We start from the raw sequence: 19220 nt of genomic DNA, 5'->3' as shown, positions 1-19220 counted from the left end.
TATACAGATTGCATAACATCGGGGAGAGGCTACAACCCTGTCTCACTCCCTTCCCAACCACTGCTTCCCTTTCATGTCCCTCAACTCTTATAACTGCCATCTGGTTTCTGTACAAATTGTAAATAGCTTTTCGCTCCCTATATTTTACCCCTACCACCTTCAGAATCTGAAAGCGAGTATTCCAGTCAACATTGTCAAAAGCTTTCTCTAAGTCTGCAAATGCTAGAAACGTAGGTTTGCCTTTCCTTAATCTAGCTTCTAAGATAAGTCGTAGGGTCAGTATTGCCTCACGTGTTCCAACATTTCCACGGAATCCAAACTGATCTTCCCCGAGGTCGTGTTCTACCAGTTTTTCCATTCGTCTGTAAAGAATTCGTGTTAGTATTTTGCAGCCGTGGCTTATTAAACTGATAGTTCGGTAATTTTCACATCTGTCAACACCTGCATTCTTTGGGATTGGAATTATTATATTCTTCTTGACGTCTGAGGGTATTTTACCTGTCTCATATATCTTGCTCATCAGATGATAGAGTTTTGTCAGGACTGGCTCTCCCAAGGCCGTTAGTAGTCCTAATGGAATGTTTTCTACCCCTGGGGCCTTGTTTCGACTCAAGTCTTTCAGTACTCTGTCAAACTCTTCACGCAGTATCGTATCTCCCATTTCATCTTGACCTACATCCTCTCCCATTTCCATAATATTGTCCTCAAACCTACTGTGAGCTTTCTGTTGGATGGTTAGTAGCTGTGGCTTTCAAGTTGGTTTACGATGAAGGGGTTGTCCTAGATACTTCAGGCTGTTTGTTAATTGGAGAAGACAGCTATAAATGGTAAGATAAAAGTCATGGAGGTGATACTGTAGGCCTTCATTCCTTAATTCTCACCTAGGTTCAAGCCACTGGTTGCACCAGGACGTGTACTGGTTGAGATGGATCTAGAGTGAACATTGGGAGTTCTGGAAGTTATGGTATAAAGTTAGGAAGGTGGTGTGATCGGCGTACTGGAGAAGATGGTTTAGGCATGTCAGCAGTGTAAAGAATGTTTGATTGGAGAGAGAGGACAGAACATTTTATCAGACTTACAGTAGGATTGGCAAGAATTGGCACTTATAATAGTGACAAAAGGTGGACTGTTAGATAGGAAAGAACCAATATGGCACACATAATCAATAAGAAACACATATTTCTGGGTCTGAAGAAGAGACTGGCATGCATACTCAGTCATATGCCTTTTGTAGGTCGAGGATACAAAAATGGTGGATTTACTGTTATTAAGATGAAGTGATACTAGATGACTTTGATATAAGACGAAGACCACAGTGGTTTAAAGACAGTTGTACATGCTGGTCTAGGTGTTTATGGACGTGCTGAGAGAGGATGGATTCAAAGGCTTCGTTAAACACTGAGGCGAGGCTGATGGGTTGGTAGGAAGAGTTATCACTATGTGGCTTATTTTGGGTTTTGAGGAAAATAGGTTTTCCATCGTTCAGGATAATAGCCTTGTTAGAGGATATTGTTGTAAATTATTTCAAGGGTTGCTGGGATGGAAGGAGGACATTGTCTTAGACGTCTGTATATCACGCATTCGTGGCCAGGAGCTGTTTTACATTTCTTGTGGAGTACTTCTTTAATGTTGTACGCAGTGATTGGTGTGCTGAGATCTGTATCTGTATGTTATCCACGTACTGGAAAAATGGGACATAGGGTGGGACAGTGGTACACACAATGATTAATGTGGGCATGGTATTGCGGATAATGCTGCTGCAAAGATCTTGTACTTCAGTAGACAGCAGACATATGGAGATAATGGCTCTGAGCACAATGGGACTTAACATCTATGGTCATCAGTCCCCTAGAACTTAGAACTACTTAAACCTAACTAACCTAAGGACAGCACACAACACCCAGTCATCACGAGGCAGAGAAAATCCCTGACCCCGCCGGGAATCGAACCCGGGAACCCGGGCGTGGGAAGCGAGAACGCTACCGCACGACCACGAGATGCGGGCCATATGGAGATGATTTACTCTACATACAGGTATGATACGCTCATACGTATCGAATGGAAGGATACGGTGTTTGAAGAGAGATGTTAATCTAAAGAAACAATGAAAACCTGAGGGAAACTAGTTCCAGTCTGCTTCATTTCCATGACGATTTTGCTTTGACTGACACAGCAGAGCGTGTACAATGCACTTTACTGTTCTAGGAACGTATGCTATCGAAATTTTAACAGTGAGCCATAGTGCGGTACAGAACGGCTCTGTTGTAACGACTACCACTGGAGTTGGATAAACATCACTGTGACACGCTCTTACTAAGCAAAACCGTGACGAAATTCACTGCTCTTCTTTATATCTCTACTTTTTCTATCAGTTATACCTGATAACGGTCTCAGAATAAGGAGCAATTCTCAATTATCGGTCGAGCAAGTGTTTCGTGAACCATCTCATGCATGCTGTGCGCATATACATTTGCAGACTGTACAAACTCAAAGAGTTTCTGTTTGTGTTGACTCTCTCTACCGATTTTGCTAGATAAAACATATTCTGCAGAATACATATGTTGTCTCCCTAAGACGTGGTCTCTGCAGTTTTAAGTATGTTGTTTGACACTTTTATCACCGACGTTAAGCACCGTCTGGTACGGTCAGTACCTGAATGGGTGACTGGGCGAGCTCCCACTGTTGACAATTTTGCTTTTGCCTTTAAGGCAGAGAGGGCAGGAGGAGTGGTGACGTAAAGTCCCTCATCACCAGTCTTCGCGACAGTGTCTTTGATTACATTCCAAACTTCTCCGCAGTGTCTCGTGATGCGACACTGTTGCTGGTGATCCGTCCGTTGGAAGGAGACGTTAAGTTTGGCGGCCGCAGAGTTGCTATTCGATGGGAAAGGCTATGTTCTGGAACCGGGTTTCAGCTTTCCTCTTCTCTCATCACCTCTGACACGAACGTTACACTACATTAGACAAACACTCAGTATAGTTATCTACTCTTAACATATATACCCATGCACACAGGTCTCACACTACGCGAAGGAGAGGTGCCTGTAGGCGCGAAGAATAGGGAGAGCCTTTCCAATTAGGCGGCTGAACCTCCTCTCTGGGTCTCCCAGGCATTCACGCCATACGACTTATCTTCGGCGCGTTTTATATGTTACTTTTACCGGTTCCTCGTGTAAAGATTTTGTAGTTGTGCATGTTTTCCGTTTCCATGAGGCATACATGTCAACAGTATAATGTATGCTGCTCATCTGTTTCTGTGTACACGTGTTTCGTAATTGAGTCACATGCTGCCTATAATGTGTGTTCTGTGCTGTATTCTAGGTGAGCTGAATTAGCTTCCACGTCTTGTTTTTCAGGAGAACAGTATGACGGGTCTCAACAACAACTAACAAACTGATATGTATCGCGGTAGTAATACATACATACCGTAAAAGCATGTAATATGTTCCTAGAACAAATTCTTCTGGCGACATTATAGCAGAATGTTAAGCTATTATCGTTATTAAGATGCGTTCACAACCTTCCTTTTCTGTTAAATTTGATGCGTACTCTTGTTCCCTTCAACAGTGTGACAAAGACATGGGTTTCGAGGAAGTCTTACTCGTAGATCATTGATGACGTGCGTCAAAGAGTATAGCATACGTCTTCATTGGGAATCTCGTGCGCTATATGGACGAACTGGATTTGTTTACTAATTGCATATTTCCTTAGTAGTATTTTGTTGAATGCTTCTTCTGGCCACGACACAAAGCTATAGTAAAAAGTGGTTGCTGGGCTCTGAGAAGCACAAACAGCTTATTCCGAAAGTCCAGTTCGGTAGATTATTGTAGACGAATACGACTTATAAAGAAAATAGCCACAGGCAGATAAATTTAAAGTTTAAAAAACCAAGAAAGTTGAATTTGTAAACAAATCCTTCATATGGAAACGCATGAATGTGACAACTAATTTAGTATTCCATTCTTCGGAGCCATTCATCTTTAAAATAGCATACCTTTTACAAATTTTGATTTTTTACCATTGGCTTATGAGCTAAAAAGTTCTGGTATTCCATTTTTCCACATCTGAAAAAAATGTTATGAAACTATTTCATTATACGAAAATTGTAATAAAATGCGACTAAATTTCACAGGCGCAAAGTAAATCCCACATACATTTTCAGTTTTTGAAAGAGAGGAAAGTTAAGCTTACAACATGAAATATGTTTAATTAATTTCCATGTAAAGATCTATTAAATTTCACATTCATCTCTACAGAAAGTACATTAGACAAAACTTTATCTTGCCTAGGTATACGAATTATCAGTATTCCAAACAAAATGCCGAAGTCTGCAAGTGAAATTTGTCTGCAAGAGCTTCGAAGCAATGTGTCGGCTGTTACAGCGTATATGCGTTAAGCCACTTTCACTTCTTCCGATTTTGTTCTTGTGGGGGCGCGCTGCCGGCCACTGTGGCCGAGCGGTTCTAGGCGCTTCAGTCTGGAAACGCGCGACCGCTACGGTCGCGTGTTCGGATCCTGTCTCGGGCATTAATGTGTGTGATGTCCTTAGGTTAGTTAGGTTTAAGTAGTTCTAAGTTCTAGGGGACTGATGACCTCAGATGTTAAGTCCCATAGTGCTCAGAACCATTTGAACCATTTTTGGGGTCGCGCTCCAGCACAATTGAGAACCACACAGTAAGGATGTGTTGTACCACAGAACATACCTGCACAAAGGTGTGGTTCTTGGAACACAACGAAACCCCAGACATACTATGTGTTAAAGGCGTTCTCCTCAATTTCCTTGGTGTGTTTTCGGTAACAACCTTACAATAAGGTGGAAGAACGCATACAGACAAATAGATCTGCGTGGAAAGGATAACAGTTGCAACAAAAGGGCATACAACCCCAGGAAGCCCATTGGCATCGGTTGGTGCCTAAGAAATGGTGCACTACTAGAAGGAAAACTGTTTAATTAGACTCTTGATCGTTTGCATCAATACGAGGACAGACACTGGGAAACTAGTTTAATAACGTAATTTTTTATAGAATATGTTCGCTAGTTCCAGGCTCTTGTATCTGTGTATTCAATGCATGTTTTTGAAGATTGCTTCTGCTGCAGATCTGTTCTCGCGGCTGGTGGACCAGAGTGGCACATTCGTAGCCTGCATGTCCGTGGTACGGGATCCCCGATACCACGCCTTCAGACTGGGCTCTGTCCTCGGCTACGAAGCTGAAAACTCGCAGCAACTGTTGCAGTTCTTACGCTCTGTCAACGCCACTGACCTACTAGTGGATAACTCACTCTTAATGACAGATGAGGTAAGTCCTAAGCTGCTCCTGTACCAGATTATTTTCGAATTGAAAAATTTGTCGTCTTACTCACACAGTCTATTTAGGACCAGTTTTCTTATCACGAAAGTAAGCAGAGAATTGTAAGAGTTAATAAACAGAGTGACCTATGCTTTGGCATCTCCTTTGAAAAGGATGCTGCCGATTTCCTTCTCCAGTCTGAGTTTATGCTGCGTCTCGAATGACATCGCTGACTGGACGTTATAGTCTAATCTTCCTTGTTCCTTTTTTAATGCATATTCTGAAAGAAGAATGAACTACAAATAAGAAGTAAATGTTATATTCAGATAAACTCTTCTTATTCCACTAAAGTAGTGGTACAAAGATGTTTCAAAACGTTTTCAACGATAACAGCAAACGTTTAACTACGGACATTTAAGACATCTTTGCTTGTGATACACTAGTTACCAAGAGGAACGAGCATACTGCATCAACTAGGAATATTGAACTAAAGGAACAGTTGTTGAGCAGCGGACAAGAATTCTCCAAAAGCGCTGATTTGTTATTTACAAGTTACTGCTAAATTTAGAAGTTATTGAATAGTTTGCTCACACAAGACAAAAGTCCCTAAATAATGATGAGATCCATGTATGAAGATAAAAGTGAAAAACTGCATTTAGATTGATAAAAATGTAGTAAGTGTCAGTAATTATAGTAAAACTTTCATGATGGTTCAGAGTATTTCCTGTATGTGTACTTTCAATAGCTTACTCAACTATGGCAAAGATTAGATAAGGCTTAACACAAAAATATCGAGTTATATAAACATTAAGAATAAGTATTAGGGCTTCAAAGCATTTTTATTTCCATGATTCGAAGCATAAATTGTGAAAGTAGTTTCATTAAATGAAAGTAACATGTGTAGCTACAAATAATTATCGAAATGTTTGAATTATCAGTATGAATGATCACACTTATGAACCGGAAAGCTATTACTTTAAATTTTGATAATAAAATAAAGCTGTTTTGAAATAAATGATTCAAAACGTAACTTGCAGATTTATTAGTTGATACGATTACTAGCCAACGGTATTATAACGCGACGGAACTAGCGAACGTGACGATGGATGACAAATGTGATGCGGTGCGCGGGGGCGTGGGACGAGGTACTGTGTGTAAACGTGCGTGTGTGCGTGCGTGTATACTGCAGCTAAAATAAGTTGAGCTACGTTCCGAAAGTGTGAGTTGTACATATAGCCATTTGTTTACGACTGTCAGCAACCTCAGCGGTTTAGCTGCATGCTGACGTTTCGTATTATGTGTGTCAATGAGAAATAAATAATGTAAGGGGTGTTTGAACAAGAGCTTCTGTGTAAGTAATGCATGTTACATTAAATCTTGTTGTTTTATTGTTTCAATTATAAGAATTAAAGACTTGAATTTCGTAACAGTATTGTGTAAAAATGTTTTATCATGGTAAGTTTTAATACAAGTTTTCTAAAATCGACACTTTTTGTTTTTTGGTTGAAGAGGTACGTTGTAGCACCTACCCCGGGAGAGCTGTGTTCATATTCTGTCGACGAGGACATCGATTATATCTTCTTCAACTGTAAATATCAACGTGATCCTACGAATGCTCTTCTCATGTTGCAGTTACAACTGATAATGAACTGTTCTCCGCTGATTTGATACTTTTCTTATTATCGGAGAAATCCTACAAGATCGACATTTGTAGTTGACTTTATCTTCTGCTGTTAACGTGTAGCATCCAATAGATAATCTGAATGATTTACTTGTTTAAATAGAAAGTGGTGTCAAAAGGCAGGTTAACGCTTTGTGACGGACCGAGACTCTTAACTCGGTAGCTTCGCCTTTCAGGCAAGTGCTCTACCGGAAAGGGCGATAGGAATAAGGGGTAAGAGATCCCAATAACTTTTTTTCTTTTATTTATTTTTTCGTATTATGTCTATTCGTTGGCCTGTATGTTTCATTGCGCTGTACGATGGAAGATGAGAACAGGAACATCAAGAAATAGGAAAATGGGACACACCAAAACTGGGGGCTGTCAAGAAAGACGCTGTGGAGATATATTGCGAAGGTTCGTCAGAAATGGGGCAACTGGATGAACCTAGTGTGTGCAATCACAACCTGATACCAGAAGTAAGGACCATACGTGGACCATTGTAAAGAGTTACTCTAATACCCATCTCTGAAACCAGATAAGTGCATGGTTTTCGCAGAGTATAGTGGAAAGGGGTAACTGTCATTAGTGGGATGCAGAGGTAACAGAAGAGGAGCCGAACGTCCCATTTCAGGGGGCACATAAGATGATGCTTGTTGGTATCACTGACTTCGTAGCAGAGTCAAGTGGTGAAGCAACCAGTCCTATATAGTAAAGTCGACAACTGGGCGAGAATTTACAGTTGGCAAATCCATACCAACGTGCAAACATGTACGACGATAAAAAGGGTGCATGAACTCAGCTGTCTACCAGTTAATGTCTGGGTGCTGTACTTCCATGATGTTGCGAGGTGTGGAGAATGTAAACATAGAGTAAAAGTCCTATGCACAGGGAGGATGAGTGACTGGGAAACCGCTCTGAACGTAGTTGAGTTCGAAAAAATGAGTTGTGATGTGGTACAATAACAGGGAGATGTGTGCTGTATCGACTGGTGGTTGGAGAGAAGCAGGTCGGAGGATATCCAAGAGACGACGTGTTAAAGATGGGGAGGACTTCCGCCAGTTCAGCAGCATGGTATGTACATAGGGCGTGGAGGATCGCTCTTGCACATTGATGATTCTGAGGCTGACTTTCAGAGGGGGCAGTGCAAGAGCTGTAACGGACCTTGAAAAGGTTCCCTACTGACATGAAGTATCCAAAGGCTGACTGAAGTTTGCAATCAAGGAGTAACACCATCAGGAGGATACGGGAAACATGTGCCTGTTTGGGGACTACATGTTGACATAGGACTCAGACTGTAGCTGGTTGAAGCTATGGTGAACCTGATGGACAATATGGTGTCATATTGACTGTAAAGGCCGGTGGTAAGCCAATGACGTGGTGTGGTGTGTGGAGCCTGTAAATTAGATCCTTAAGTAACGGAGGGTGGTACCTGCAGGTAGTGGGTATGGCGCTGCAACATGGAGTCCATGCCCAATATGCATCATCATAAACTTGAGTACATTAAAGTAGCCACCTGAAGTACGTCTGTACTGCTGTATCCAGTGAATGGTGTTATTGTGTTCTTGCGTGGAGTGGGCGAGAAGTAGGACATCGGCTGATAAGTATGATCATGCAACGTGAGACCCTAAAGCCGAGTTGTAAGACGGGAGATCAGGGGTTCCACTGCGTTACACACATTCACATGGACGTAGAGCATTCCTTACACACTTAGTGGCTTATAGGTACTGATCCAGTAAGTCACGCATTGACCTGGACTATAGGGACGTTGGGAAATAGTAACAGGTGAATGGCATCTACAAAGAGTGGCGGGAACCCCACACGCATTGTGACTGTATGGATGTTGAATGTGATCAAAGACACGTTTAAAATCATTGGAGACTGGAGTTACACGAAGGTAAAAGACTACGGATATCATGATGAGTTCATGGCATTCCATCACAGCCATTTTAAGGGTAGCCCTAAAACCAAGTGCAGTCTATTCCAGTCATAGGTGAGATCGTGCATACGCGCGCAACTAAAGGCTCACATAGATTTTAGAATCCGTGTCCGTTAATGTAAGGGGGAGATATGTGAAGACATTTGAACCTCCTTCGTACCAGGAATGAGAGAGAAAAAAGACTAATGGAGTCCTGCAATAAATTTCAGCTAGAAATAGCGAATAATTTGTTCAAGAATCACAAGAGGAAGAGGTATACTTGAAAAGGGCCGAGAAATACGGGAAGATCTCAGTTTTATCACAGCATGATCTGGTAGAGATTCCAGAATAAGATTTTGGATTGTAATGCGTATCCAGGAACAGATATAGACTCAGATCGCAATTTAGTAGTGATAACGAGTAACGTGAGATTTAAGAGATAGTCAGGAAGAATCAATGCGCAAAGAACTGGGATGTGGAAGTACTACGGCATGAAGAGACATGAATGAAGTTTTCTGAGGCTATAGATAAGAAATGGCTCAGTAGGCAATTCACTTGAAGAATAATGAACATCTATAAAAAGGACAATCACATAAATTGGGAAGAAAAACGCAGATACATAGAGGGTGACTTCGAAGAAACCGTACTTAACGGGAGAAATATTTCAGTTGATCGATGAAAGAAGGAAGTTCAAAAATGTTCGGGGAAATCCAGGAATACAGAAATAAAAGTCACTTAGGAATGAAATAAATAGGAAGTTCAGGGAAGTTAAGGTGAAATGGTTGCATGAAAAATGTGATTAAATCGAAAAAGAAATGATTGTAGGAAGGACTAACTCAGCATATAGAAAAGTCAAAACAATCTTAGGTGAAATTAAAAGCGAGGACGCCCACATTAAGAGCACAATGGGAATTACACTGTTAAATGCGGAGATGAGAGAGGATACGTGGAAAGAATGCACTTAGTGTGGAAGATTTGTCTGATGACGTGATAGAAAAAGATAGAGGAGTCGATATAGAAGAGATGGGGGATCCAGTGTTCGAGTCAAAATTTGAAAAAAACTTTGGAAGACTTAAGATCGAGTGAGGCAGAAAGGACACATAACATTCCGTCAGAATTTCGGGGAAGTGACAAAAAAAAAAAAAAAAAAAAAAAAAAAAGCGACTATTCATGTTGGTATGTAGAATATATTAGTAAGGCGATATACCGTCTGACTTTCCGAAAAATATCGTCCACACAATTCCGTAGACTACAAGAGCCAACAAGTGTGAGAATTATCGTACAAATAGTGTAACACCTCGTGCATCCAATTTGCTGACAAGAATAATGTATAGTCGAAGGCAAAAGAAAAGTAAGGATGTGTTAGATGGCGATCAGTTTTGCTTTAGAAAACGTAAAGGCAACAGAGAGGCAGTTCTGACCTTCTGAGTCATAATGGAAGCAAGACTACAGGAAAATCAAGACACGTTCATAGGATTTGTCGACCTGGAATAGGCGTTCGACAGTGTAATATGGTGCAAGATGTTCGCAACTATGAGAAAAATAGGGCAAGCTATAGGGAAAGACGGGTATACACAATAATCATGAGAGCCGAGAGGGAACAATAAGAGTGGAACACGAAGAACGAAGTACTCAGATTAGAAAGGGCGTAAGACAAGGATGTAGTCTTTCGCCCCTACTGTTCAAGCTAAACATAAAAGACGCAATGCCGGAAATAAAAGAAAGGTTAAAGAGTGAAATTAAAATTCAAGGTGAAAGGATATCAATGACAAGATATGCTAATGACATTGATATCATTACTGAAAGTCAAGAAGAACTGCAGGATTTGGTTGGTTGGTTTGATTGGTTTGTGGGCTTAAAGGGACCAGACTGCTACGGTCATCGGTCCCTTGTTCCAAAACTTAAAAACACCCACACAGAGTAAAAAACGAATAATGGAGACAACAGACGACAATCACACAGAGTGTGACAGTGGTTGGCCGACCATAGAGACAAAAAAGGAAAAGCCAACCACCGAAAGAAAAAACACACTAAAAACTCAGACTAAAATCGTTGGCCAAAGGCCAGAATCTATACACAAGGACAAACACTTAGATTGAGTGATAAAAGCCCCCTGCCCGAATAAAACGCAAAACTAAGGCTGCCATAGCATTGTCATCAGTTAAAAGGGCAGGGAGCGTATCAGGCAGCGCAAACGTCTGCCTGAGCACAGTTAGAAGTGGACAATTCAACAAAATGTGGGCCACTGTCAATGCCGATCCGCAGCGAAATAGAGGGGGGGTCCTCATTGCGCAATAAGTGGCCGTGCGTCATCCGTGCGTACCCATTGCGCAGTCGGCAGAGGACACAGTCGTCGTCTCCTTGATAGCACGGAGTTTACTGCGCGTGGTCAGATCGCTCCATTCAGCGTCCCAAAGCGCGAAAACTTTGCGGCGTAAGTCAGTCTGCGGGAGGCCAATGTCCAGAGATGGTTCACTGGTGGCCTCTTTCGCCAGGCGGTCAACAGTTTCATTGCCAGGTATCCCAACATGGCCTGGGGTCCACACAAAGACCACATAGGGGCCGCAACCGACAACAGCATGGAGGGACTCCTGGACAGCCATCACCAGACGAGAGCGACCGAAACACTGGTCGATAGCTCGTAAACTGCTCAGGGAGTCGCTACAGATAACGAAGGACTCACCTGAGCAGGAGCGGATATATTCTAGGGCACGAAAGATGACGACCAGCTCAGCAGTGAAAACGCTGCAGCCAGCTGGCAAGGAGTGTAGTTCGTAGTGGTCCCCTAGAGTCAGGGCAAAACCGACACGACCAGCAACCATCGAACCGTCAGTATAAACAACGCCAGAGCCCTGATACATGGTAAGGGTGAATAGAAAGCGGCGGCGGAAGGCCTCCAGAGGGACTAAGTCCTTCGTACAAGCCGACCGAGGCCGACGTTCTGGGAGATGGACGACCGACCGTGGGAACAGAAGATAATTTGGATGCCTGGGCAAGCTAAAATCATGGGCAGCATAAGCGGCCAGTAAACGTTGGCGCCGTAACTGCAGTGGAGGGACACCTGCCTCCACAAGTAAGCTGTTCACAGGGCTGGTCCGGAAAGTACCAGTGGCAAGGCGCATCCCACTGTGAAGGATTGGGTCCAGCAACCGCAACGCAGAAGGGGATGTTGAACCGTAAGCCAGGCTCCCATAATCCAGACGGGACTGGATTAACGCCTTGTAGAGTCGTAAGAGGGTAGATCGCTCGGCGCCCCAGCTGGTGTGGCTCAAGCATCGCAGAGCATTTAGATGCCGCCAGCACATCTGTTTAAGCTGCCGAATATGAGGCAGCCAAGTCAACCGGGCATCAAAAACCACTCCCAAAAACCTATGTGACTCCACCACAGCAAAAAGTTCGCCGGCAAGATAAAGCCGCGGCTCTGGGTGAACAGTGCGTCGCCGGCAGAAATGCATAACGCAGGTCTTGGCTGCCGAAAACTGGAAGCCATGCGCTACAGCCCAAGACTGTGCCTTGCCGATAGCGCCCTGCAGCTGACGTTCAGCAGCTGCAACTCCAATAGAGCTATAGTAAAGGCAGAAGTCGTCAGCATACAAGGACGCTGAGACAGACGTTCCCACCGCCGCAGCGAGCCCGTTAATTGCTATTAAAAACAGGCAGACACTTAAAACAGATCCCTGTGGCACTCCGTTCACCTGAACTCGGGAGGAGCTATGGGAGGCCGCGACTTGCACACGGAAGGTTCGACGCGACAGAAAATTTCGGATGAAAATCGGCAGTGGACCCCGAAGACACCAACCATGAAGCGTAGAGAGGATGTGGCCATGTCGTATCGTACGCCTTCCGCATGTCGAAAAAGACAGCGACCAGGTGCTGACGGCGGGCAAAGGCTGTACGGATGGCTGACTGCAGGATCACCAGATTGTCGGCGGCAGAGCGGCCTTTACGGAATCCACGCTGAGACGGAGCCAGAAGGCCCCGAGACTCGAATACCCAACTCAACCGCTGTCTCACCATCCGTTCAAGCAACTTGCAAAGAACGTTGGTGAGGCTAATGGGGCGGTAGCTGTCCACCTCCAAAGGGTTCTTGCCAGGTTTCAAAACGGGGATAACAATGCTTTCCCGCCATTGCGACGGAAACTCACCCTCGACCCAAATACGGTTGTAAAGGTCGAGGAGGCGTCGCTGGCAGTCCACTGAAAGGTGTTTCAGCATCTGACAGTGGATGCGGTCTGGCCCAGGAGCTGTATCAGGGCAAGCGGCTAGGGCACAGTGAAATTCCCACTCACTGAATGGAACATTGTAGGATTCAGAATGGTGGGTGCGAAATGAAAGGCTCCGACGTTCCATCCGCTCTTTAATGGAGCGGAAGGCCAGTGGGTAATTCGCAGAAGCGGAACTCAGAGCAAAATGCTCTGCCAAGCGGTTTGCAATTACGTCGGAGTCAGTACAAACTGCTCCATTCAGTGAGAGCGCAGGGACGCTGACAGGGGTCCGATAGCCATAGAGGCATCTAATCTTGGCCCAGACCTGCTATGGAGAGACATGGAGGCCAATGGTGGAGAAATATCGCTACCAGCACACCTGTTTGCGTTGGCGGATAAGGCGGCGGGCCCGCGCACGCAGCCCTTTGAATGCGATCAGGTGTTCTATGGAGGGATGTTGCTTGTGAAGCTGCAGCGCCCGCTGGCGATCTTTAATCGCTTCAGCGATCTCAGGCGACCACCAAGGCATAGTCCTCCGCAGAGGGGACCCAGAAGAACGGGGAATGGCAGATTCTGCGGCAGAAACGATGCCGGTGGTGACTGAGTGAACCACCGCATCAATGGCTTCATTAGAAAGAGACGCTATAGCGGCCTTGGAGGAGAACAAGTTCCAGTCAGCCTTATTCATAGCCGATCTGCAAGAGCGCCCAGGAAAGTGACGCTGTGGCAGTGACAGAAAGACTGGAAAGAGGTCACTACCACACAGGTCGTCATGCACACTCCATTGGACAGAAGGTAAGAGGCTAGGGCTGCAGATCGAAAGGTCGATGGCGGAGTACGTGCCATGTGCCACACTGAAATGTGTGAAGGCACCATCATTTAAAATCGAAAGGTCTAGCTGTGTCAAGACATTCTCAACGGTGGCGCCTCGACCCGTTGCTGCTGACCCACCCCACAAAGGGTTATGGGCGCTGAAGTCGCCCAGTAACAAGAAAGATGGTGGCAATTGGGCTATCAGCGCAGCCTGGACATGCTGCAGGACATCACCATCTGGTGGAAGATACAGACTGCAGACAGTAACAGCCTGTGGCGTCCACACACGAACAGCGACAGCCTCTAAAGGTGTTTGCAGAGGGACAGACTCGCTGTGAAGGGACTGAAGGACATAGATGCAGACATCACCAGAATAAGTGGCCTGGTTCCTACAATAACCCTGATAGCCACAGAGGGCGGGGGTTTGCATTGCTGGAAACCAAGTTTCTTGTAGAGTAGTACAGAGGAAAGGGTGAAGGCTGATAAGTTGTCGGAGCTGAGTTAGATGGTGGAAAAAACCGCTCCAGTTCCACTGGAGGATTGTGTTGTCCATGACTGAGAAAGGCTTGAAGGGACTGGGGAGGCAGTTTACGCCACTGGGTCACTTTTTCCACCGATTCAGTACCCGTGCGAGTGACATCCATTGCGTCCGAGGGTCTGGAGAGATCCAGGTCTTCAGCAGACGTCGGAATCTCGACCTCATCCTCGGACGCTGAGTTTGTAGGAAGCGGTGGGACGGGTGCCACTGCACTGTCGTGATTCTTATGAACCTTTTTGTTCTTCTGTTTTCTCGCTCTACCTTCGGTGATTCAGGCTGGGAGGGCTTCACTGGGTCAGTCTCAGGGACGGACGACGACCGTGAGGCCCTATGACCAGTACCCGGTGGGTGTTTCAGCCACTTGCGGGCATCCGCATTTCTGCTGGTCGGAACTTGCGAAGGGAGGTCCCCAAGGGACCCCTTGCTGGCGAGAGGAGGCGTAAAAGTCTGACGCTTCTCTGGCTGGGAAGGGGGAACAGATGTCCCTGATGGTTGGGGCGGTGTTTCTCCTGAAGTAGATGGAGCAGGAGCAATAGGGAGTGAAGTGCCCCCCACCATAAAAGGGGCAGGTGTGGTCCTTCGACTCTGAGAGCTGACTGGATGTTTTGCAGCTGATGTAACTGTAGCAGGAGTGACTGTGGCGGCATAAGAAGACGTCATGCGCACGGGATGAAGCCGGTCAAATTTCCGTTTAGCCTCTGCGTAGATTGGTCGGTCCAGGGTCTTCATTTCCATTAGTTTCCTTTCCTTCTGCAGAATCTGACAGTCCGGCGAGCAAGGGGGATGGTGCTCTCCGCAGTTGATACAGATGGGAGGCGGGGCACAGGGAGTATCAGGATGGGATGGTCGACCACAATCGCGGCATACGAGGCTGGAAGCACAGCGTGAAGACATACGGCCGAACTTCCAACACTTGAAGCACTGCATTAGGGGAGGGATATATGGCTGTACATCACAACGGTAGACCATCACCTTGACCTTCTCAGATAATGCGTCACCCTCGAAGGCCAAGATGAAGGCACCGGTGGCAACTTGATGATCCCTCGAACCTCGGTGGATGCACTGGACGAAATGGACACCACGTCGCTCTAAGTTGGCGCGCAGCTCGTCATTGGACTGTAAAAGGAGATCCCTGTGGAAGATAATGCCCTGGACCATATTTAAGCTTTTATGGGGTGTGATATTAACTGAAACATCCCCCAGCTGCTTACAAGCGAGCAAGGCCCATGACTGCGCAGGGGATGCTGTTTTTATTAAGACTGAACCGGACCGTATTTTGGACAAGTCCTCCACCTCCTCGAACTTGTCCTCTAAATGTTCTACAAAGAACTGAGGCTTCACAGATACAAAGGATTCATCATCAGCTCTGGTACAGACGAGATACTCGGGTGAATAAGTTTCATTGCCATTCATAGCCTTTCGTTCCTCCCATTGTGTGGCCAGGAAGGGGAACGATTTGGGGTCATACACATTAGCTTTAAAATGAGCCCTCGAACGCTTAGAGACTGCTGGTGGCTGGCCACCAGCAAGAGATGATGTGCCATGCTTCATTGCGTGTCATCCACCCTGATGCCACCTACTCCGAACAAGAGTCCTCCCCATGGGCGCCACCCAGCCAAAGCAAGGGCCACCTGGCAGGATGGCCATTGACGAGAGTCCCGATGCCCCAGGGGGATGGGTATCTACTCCTTGGCGTACATGGGGAGTTAACGGCGCAGGCATCAGTAGAGTGATCCCTGTGTTGTCAGGGGGCTACAACCAACAGGGTACAAGGCGGCCCCACCACAACAGACTGGCTACCGTGCTGGATTTTAGGTGACATGTAGTCCATGGTCGCCGTCAGTGCAGAAAGTGGCACTGCACATTGCATAGCGCAACTGCACGCAGGAACGTATCCATGCCCAAGAGATGGAGAGCAGGCAGGACTGCAATGATACAACGAAGGAGCTGGCGAAAGTTCTCAACGCAAGATGCACACAATGCACCAAGTAAGGCGCCCTTCCCCAATCGGCTCGCTCTTCGGAAAAATTTTGAGATTTGGAGGTCAAACCCGACCATCACATAAGGCCGAAACGTTTGAGACTCCTTTTAGTCGCCTCTTACGAGAGGCAGGAATACCGTGGGCCTATTCTTACCCCCGAACCCGCGGGGGGGGGGGGGGGTGCAGGATTTGGTTAATGGGATGCACAGTCTAATGAGTGCAGAATATCGACTGAGAGTAAGGCGAAGAAAGTTGAAAGTGATGGGAACAGCGAGAAACTTATCATCACGATTGATGATCATGAAGTAGATGAAGTTAAGAGGTTCTGTTACCTAGGCAGCAAAATAACCCATTACAGACGGAGCAAGGACGACATAGAAAGCAGACTAGCTCTGGCCAGAAGTGCTTTCCCGTCAAAGAGAAGCCTACAAGTATTTAACACGAACCTTAATTTGAGTAAGAAATTTGTGAGAGTGTACGTATGGAGCAGAGAACTGTGTGGTAGTGAAACACAGACTACAGGAATATCGAAACAGAGGATAATCGATTCATTTGCGATCAGGTGCCACGGAAGAGTGTTGAAAGTTAGGTAAACTGACAAGGTAAGGAAAGAGAAAGTTCTCCAAAGAATCGGTAAGGAAAGGAATATATGGCAAATACTGACAAGAAGAAGGGACAGAATGGCAGGACATCTGTTAAGACATTACGGAATAGATTTCATGGTACAAGAGGAACTGTAGATGAAAAAACAGTAGATGAAGATATTGAATGAATACATCGAGCAAATAATTGAGAACGTAGGTTGCAAGTGCCCCTCTGAGATGAAGAAGTTGGCACAGAAGAAGAATTCTTCGCGAGGTGCATGATACCATTCAGAAAGACTGATATTTCAAAAAAGAAGTCAACAGACCAGAATGGAGGAATGGTTGCCGGCCGTGGTGGCCGAGCTGTTCTAGGCGCTACAGTCTGGAACCGCTCGGCCGCTACGGTCGCAGGTTCGAATCCTACCTCGGGCATGGATGTGTGTCATGTCCTTAGGTTAGTTAGGTTTAAGTAGTTCTAAGTTCTAGGGGACTGATGACCTCAGAAGTTAAGTCCCATATTGCTCAAAGCCATTTGAACCATTTCTGAGGAATGGTAGGACCACACTCGCAAAGAAGTGTACACATTTGAACATGATACACAGTGTTTCCGCCGTTATTTGACGGCAGGAACTTCAAGCGGGCACACAGGCGAGCAGTGGAATGCGGCTTGCATACAGGTTCTGCAGAGGACGGACACAGGTGGTGCTCAATGTAGTTATGTTGCGGTCAGCATATTTAATGCTTACAGAACTAAAAATGGTTGATTAACTGTGATGAAATTAAGTGATTATAATTAATCAGAGCACCGTCGCCCATAAAGGAACCTTTAAATTACTCTAAATAGATAATATACTAAAATCAGCTGTAACTATAAAAACTGTAAGGTAAGCACCAAAGGTGGGCGTCATTCAGAGAACTTGCGGGTAAGACATATTCTTAAAACAGCAAGTCCCAACTTGACTTTAAAAGTATGAGTTCTAGGAATGAATCATTTGGATGGCGGGGATTAATGAAACCGAAATGGAATCCATTGCAAGAGCATAGGCATACTTACGTAAAAGTTTTCAGTCATAATAGCCTTGGTTCCTATTAGTGACCTGATCATTCAGCAGTGTGGAAGAAATTTGCAGTTTTTAAGTTAGTATCCTGTTTTGCTTTTTTCCAGCAAAATCTCTACTTCTCATACAGCGTATGGGCACCTAACATCGAACCAGATATCGAAGGTGCATTCATAACACAGTCCCCTATACGGGCTGTGAATGAAGGTCGCTTTAACCAAGTGCCTATTATGACTGGCGTGACCTCCGCTGAGACAGGTGAGTGGTCGCAAATAAATTTCATGTATTACTGCCTTATACCGTGAAGACATCAGGGTGAGTCTAGCGAGGGTTTGAAAATCACCGAACTGCAAATATCTCGTAAGGCTTCGACGAAATGGCCAAGTTACTGAAATAAGAATGTTTCTAACACTTGGTTCGTAATTCTTGTTATTAAAACAATTACAGTACAATTAGGGCAACTACAATAAAAAATGAAATTCGTAAGTAATTTGCAGAGAGGAAACGACTGTAAAATGTAATTTACGAACATGTTAGAACTGAGCGTTGTACTGTTTGCAGTGTACCATTAGGTATGTGCCTGCGTGTGTTGAAAAACTCGCTGTGTTGAAAAATAGCAAGGGTACATAAGGTACGATAGTTACTTTGTTGTTTGTTGTAACAATATTTTTCCTTTTAGGTGCTGGTATTGTAAATAAGTCAGACCTTGTAACTAACCTTAACAAGACATTCGAAAAAGTGGTGGGACCTTGCCTACATTTGTCGACGATAGAAGAACAGACTCAAGCAGCAGGCAAGCTTAGGAACTTCTATTTTGGAAACGAAACTATCAGTACCGATCAGCCGCAACCTTTAGTTCACGTAAGTAAAGAATACTGTTCAGCTAATTTTTCTGTGTAGATGCTGCGCAGTAGGAATTGTATGTTGATTATAATGTTATCAACTGAAACAATGTATTTTCTTAACCAGTAGGATCAATAGCAGTATTAGAAAAGTCTCGTCTGATTTAGGCAGTCATTGTGATTTGGTATGTCTTCGGCTTCTTACCTCTAAATATCTCCAGGCATTGCTGAGATGGTTCCTTAGACAGTGTACGGCCAGTTTCCTTTCCCATCCTCGACGCAATCCGAGGTTGTGCTTCGTCTCTAAAGACCTCGATGTCGACGAGACGTTAA

General features: G+C 44.9%; 1 protein-coding gene across 1 annotated transcript in view; it reads left to right on the top strand.

Annotated features, from left to right (window-relative positions):
• LOC124607326 (acetylcholinesterase-like) overlaps window positions 1–19220 on the top strand; it is a 141542-nt gene that overhangs the window by 74141 nt on the left and 48181 nt on the right. The window contains exons 5-7 of the mRNA XM_047139627.1: window positions 5098–5297; window positions 18153–18303; window positions 18725–18906. Of these exons, the coding sequence (XP_046995583.1) occupies window positions 5098–5297; window positions 18153–18303; window positions 18725–18906 (533 nt within the window). The remainder of the gene's footprint in view (window positions 1–5097; window positions 5298–18152; window positions 18304–18724; window positions 18907–19220) is intronic.

This window comes from Schistocerca americana, chromosome 3 (assembly GCF_021461395.2).
Source record: "Schistocerca americana isolate TAMUIC-IGC-003095 chromosome 3, iqSchAmer2.1, whole genome shotgun sequence".
NCBI classification, from domain to species: Eukaryota; Metazoa; Arthropoda; class Insecta; order Orthoptera; family Acrididae; genus Schistocerca; species Schistocerca americana.
This window is presented reverse-complemented; position numbering and strand designations above follow the sequence as displayed.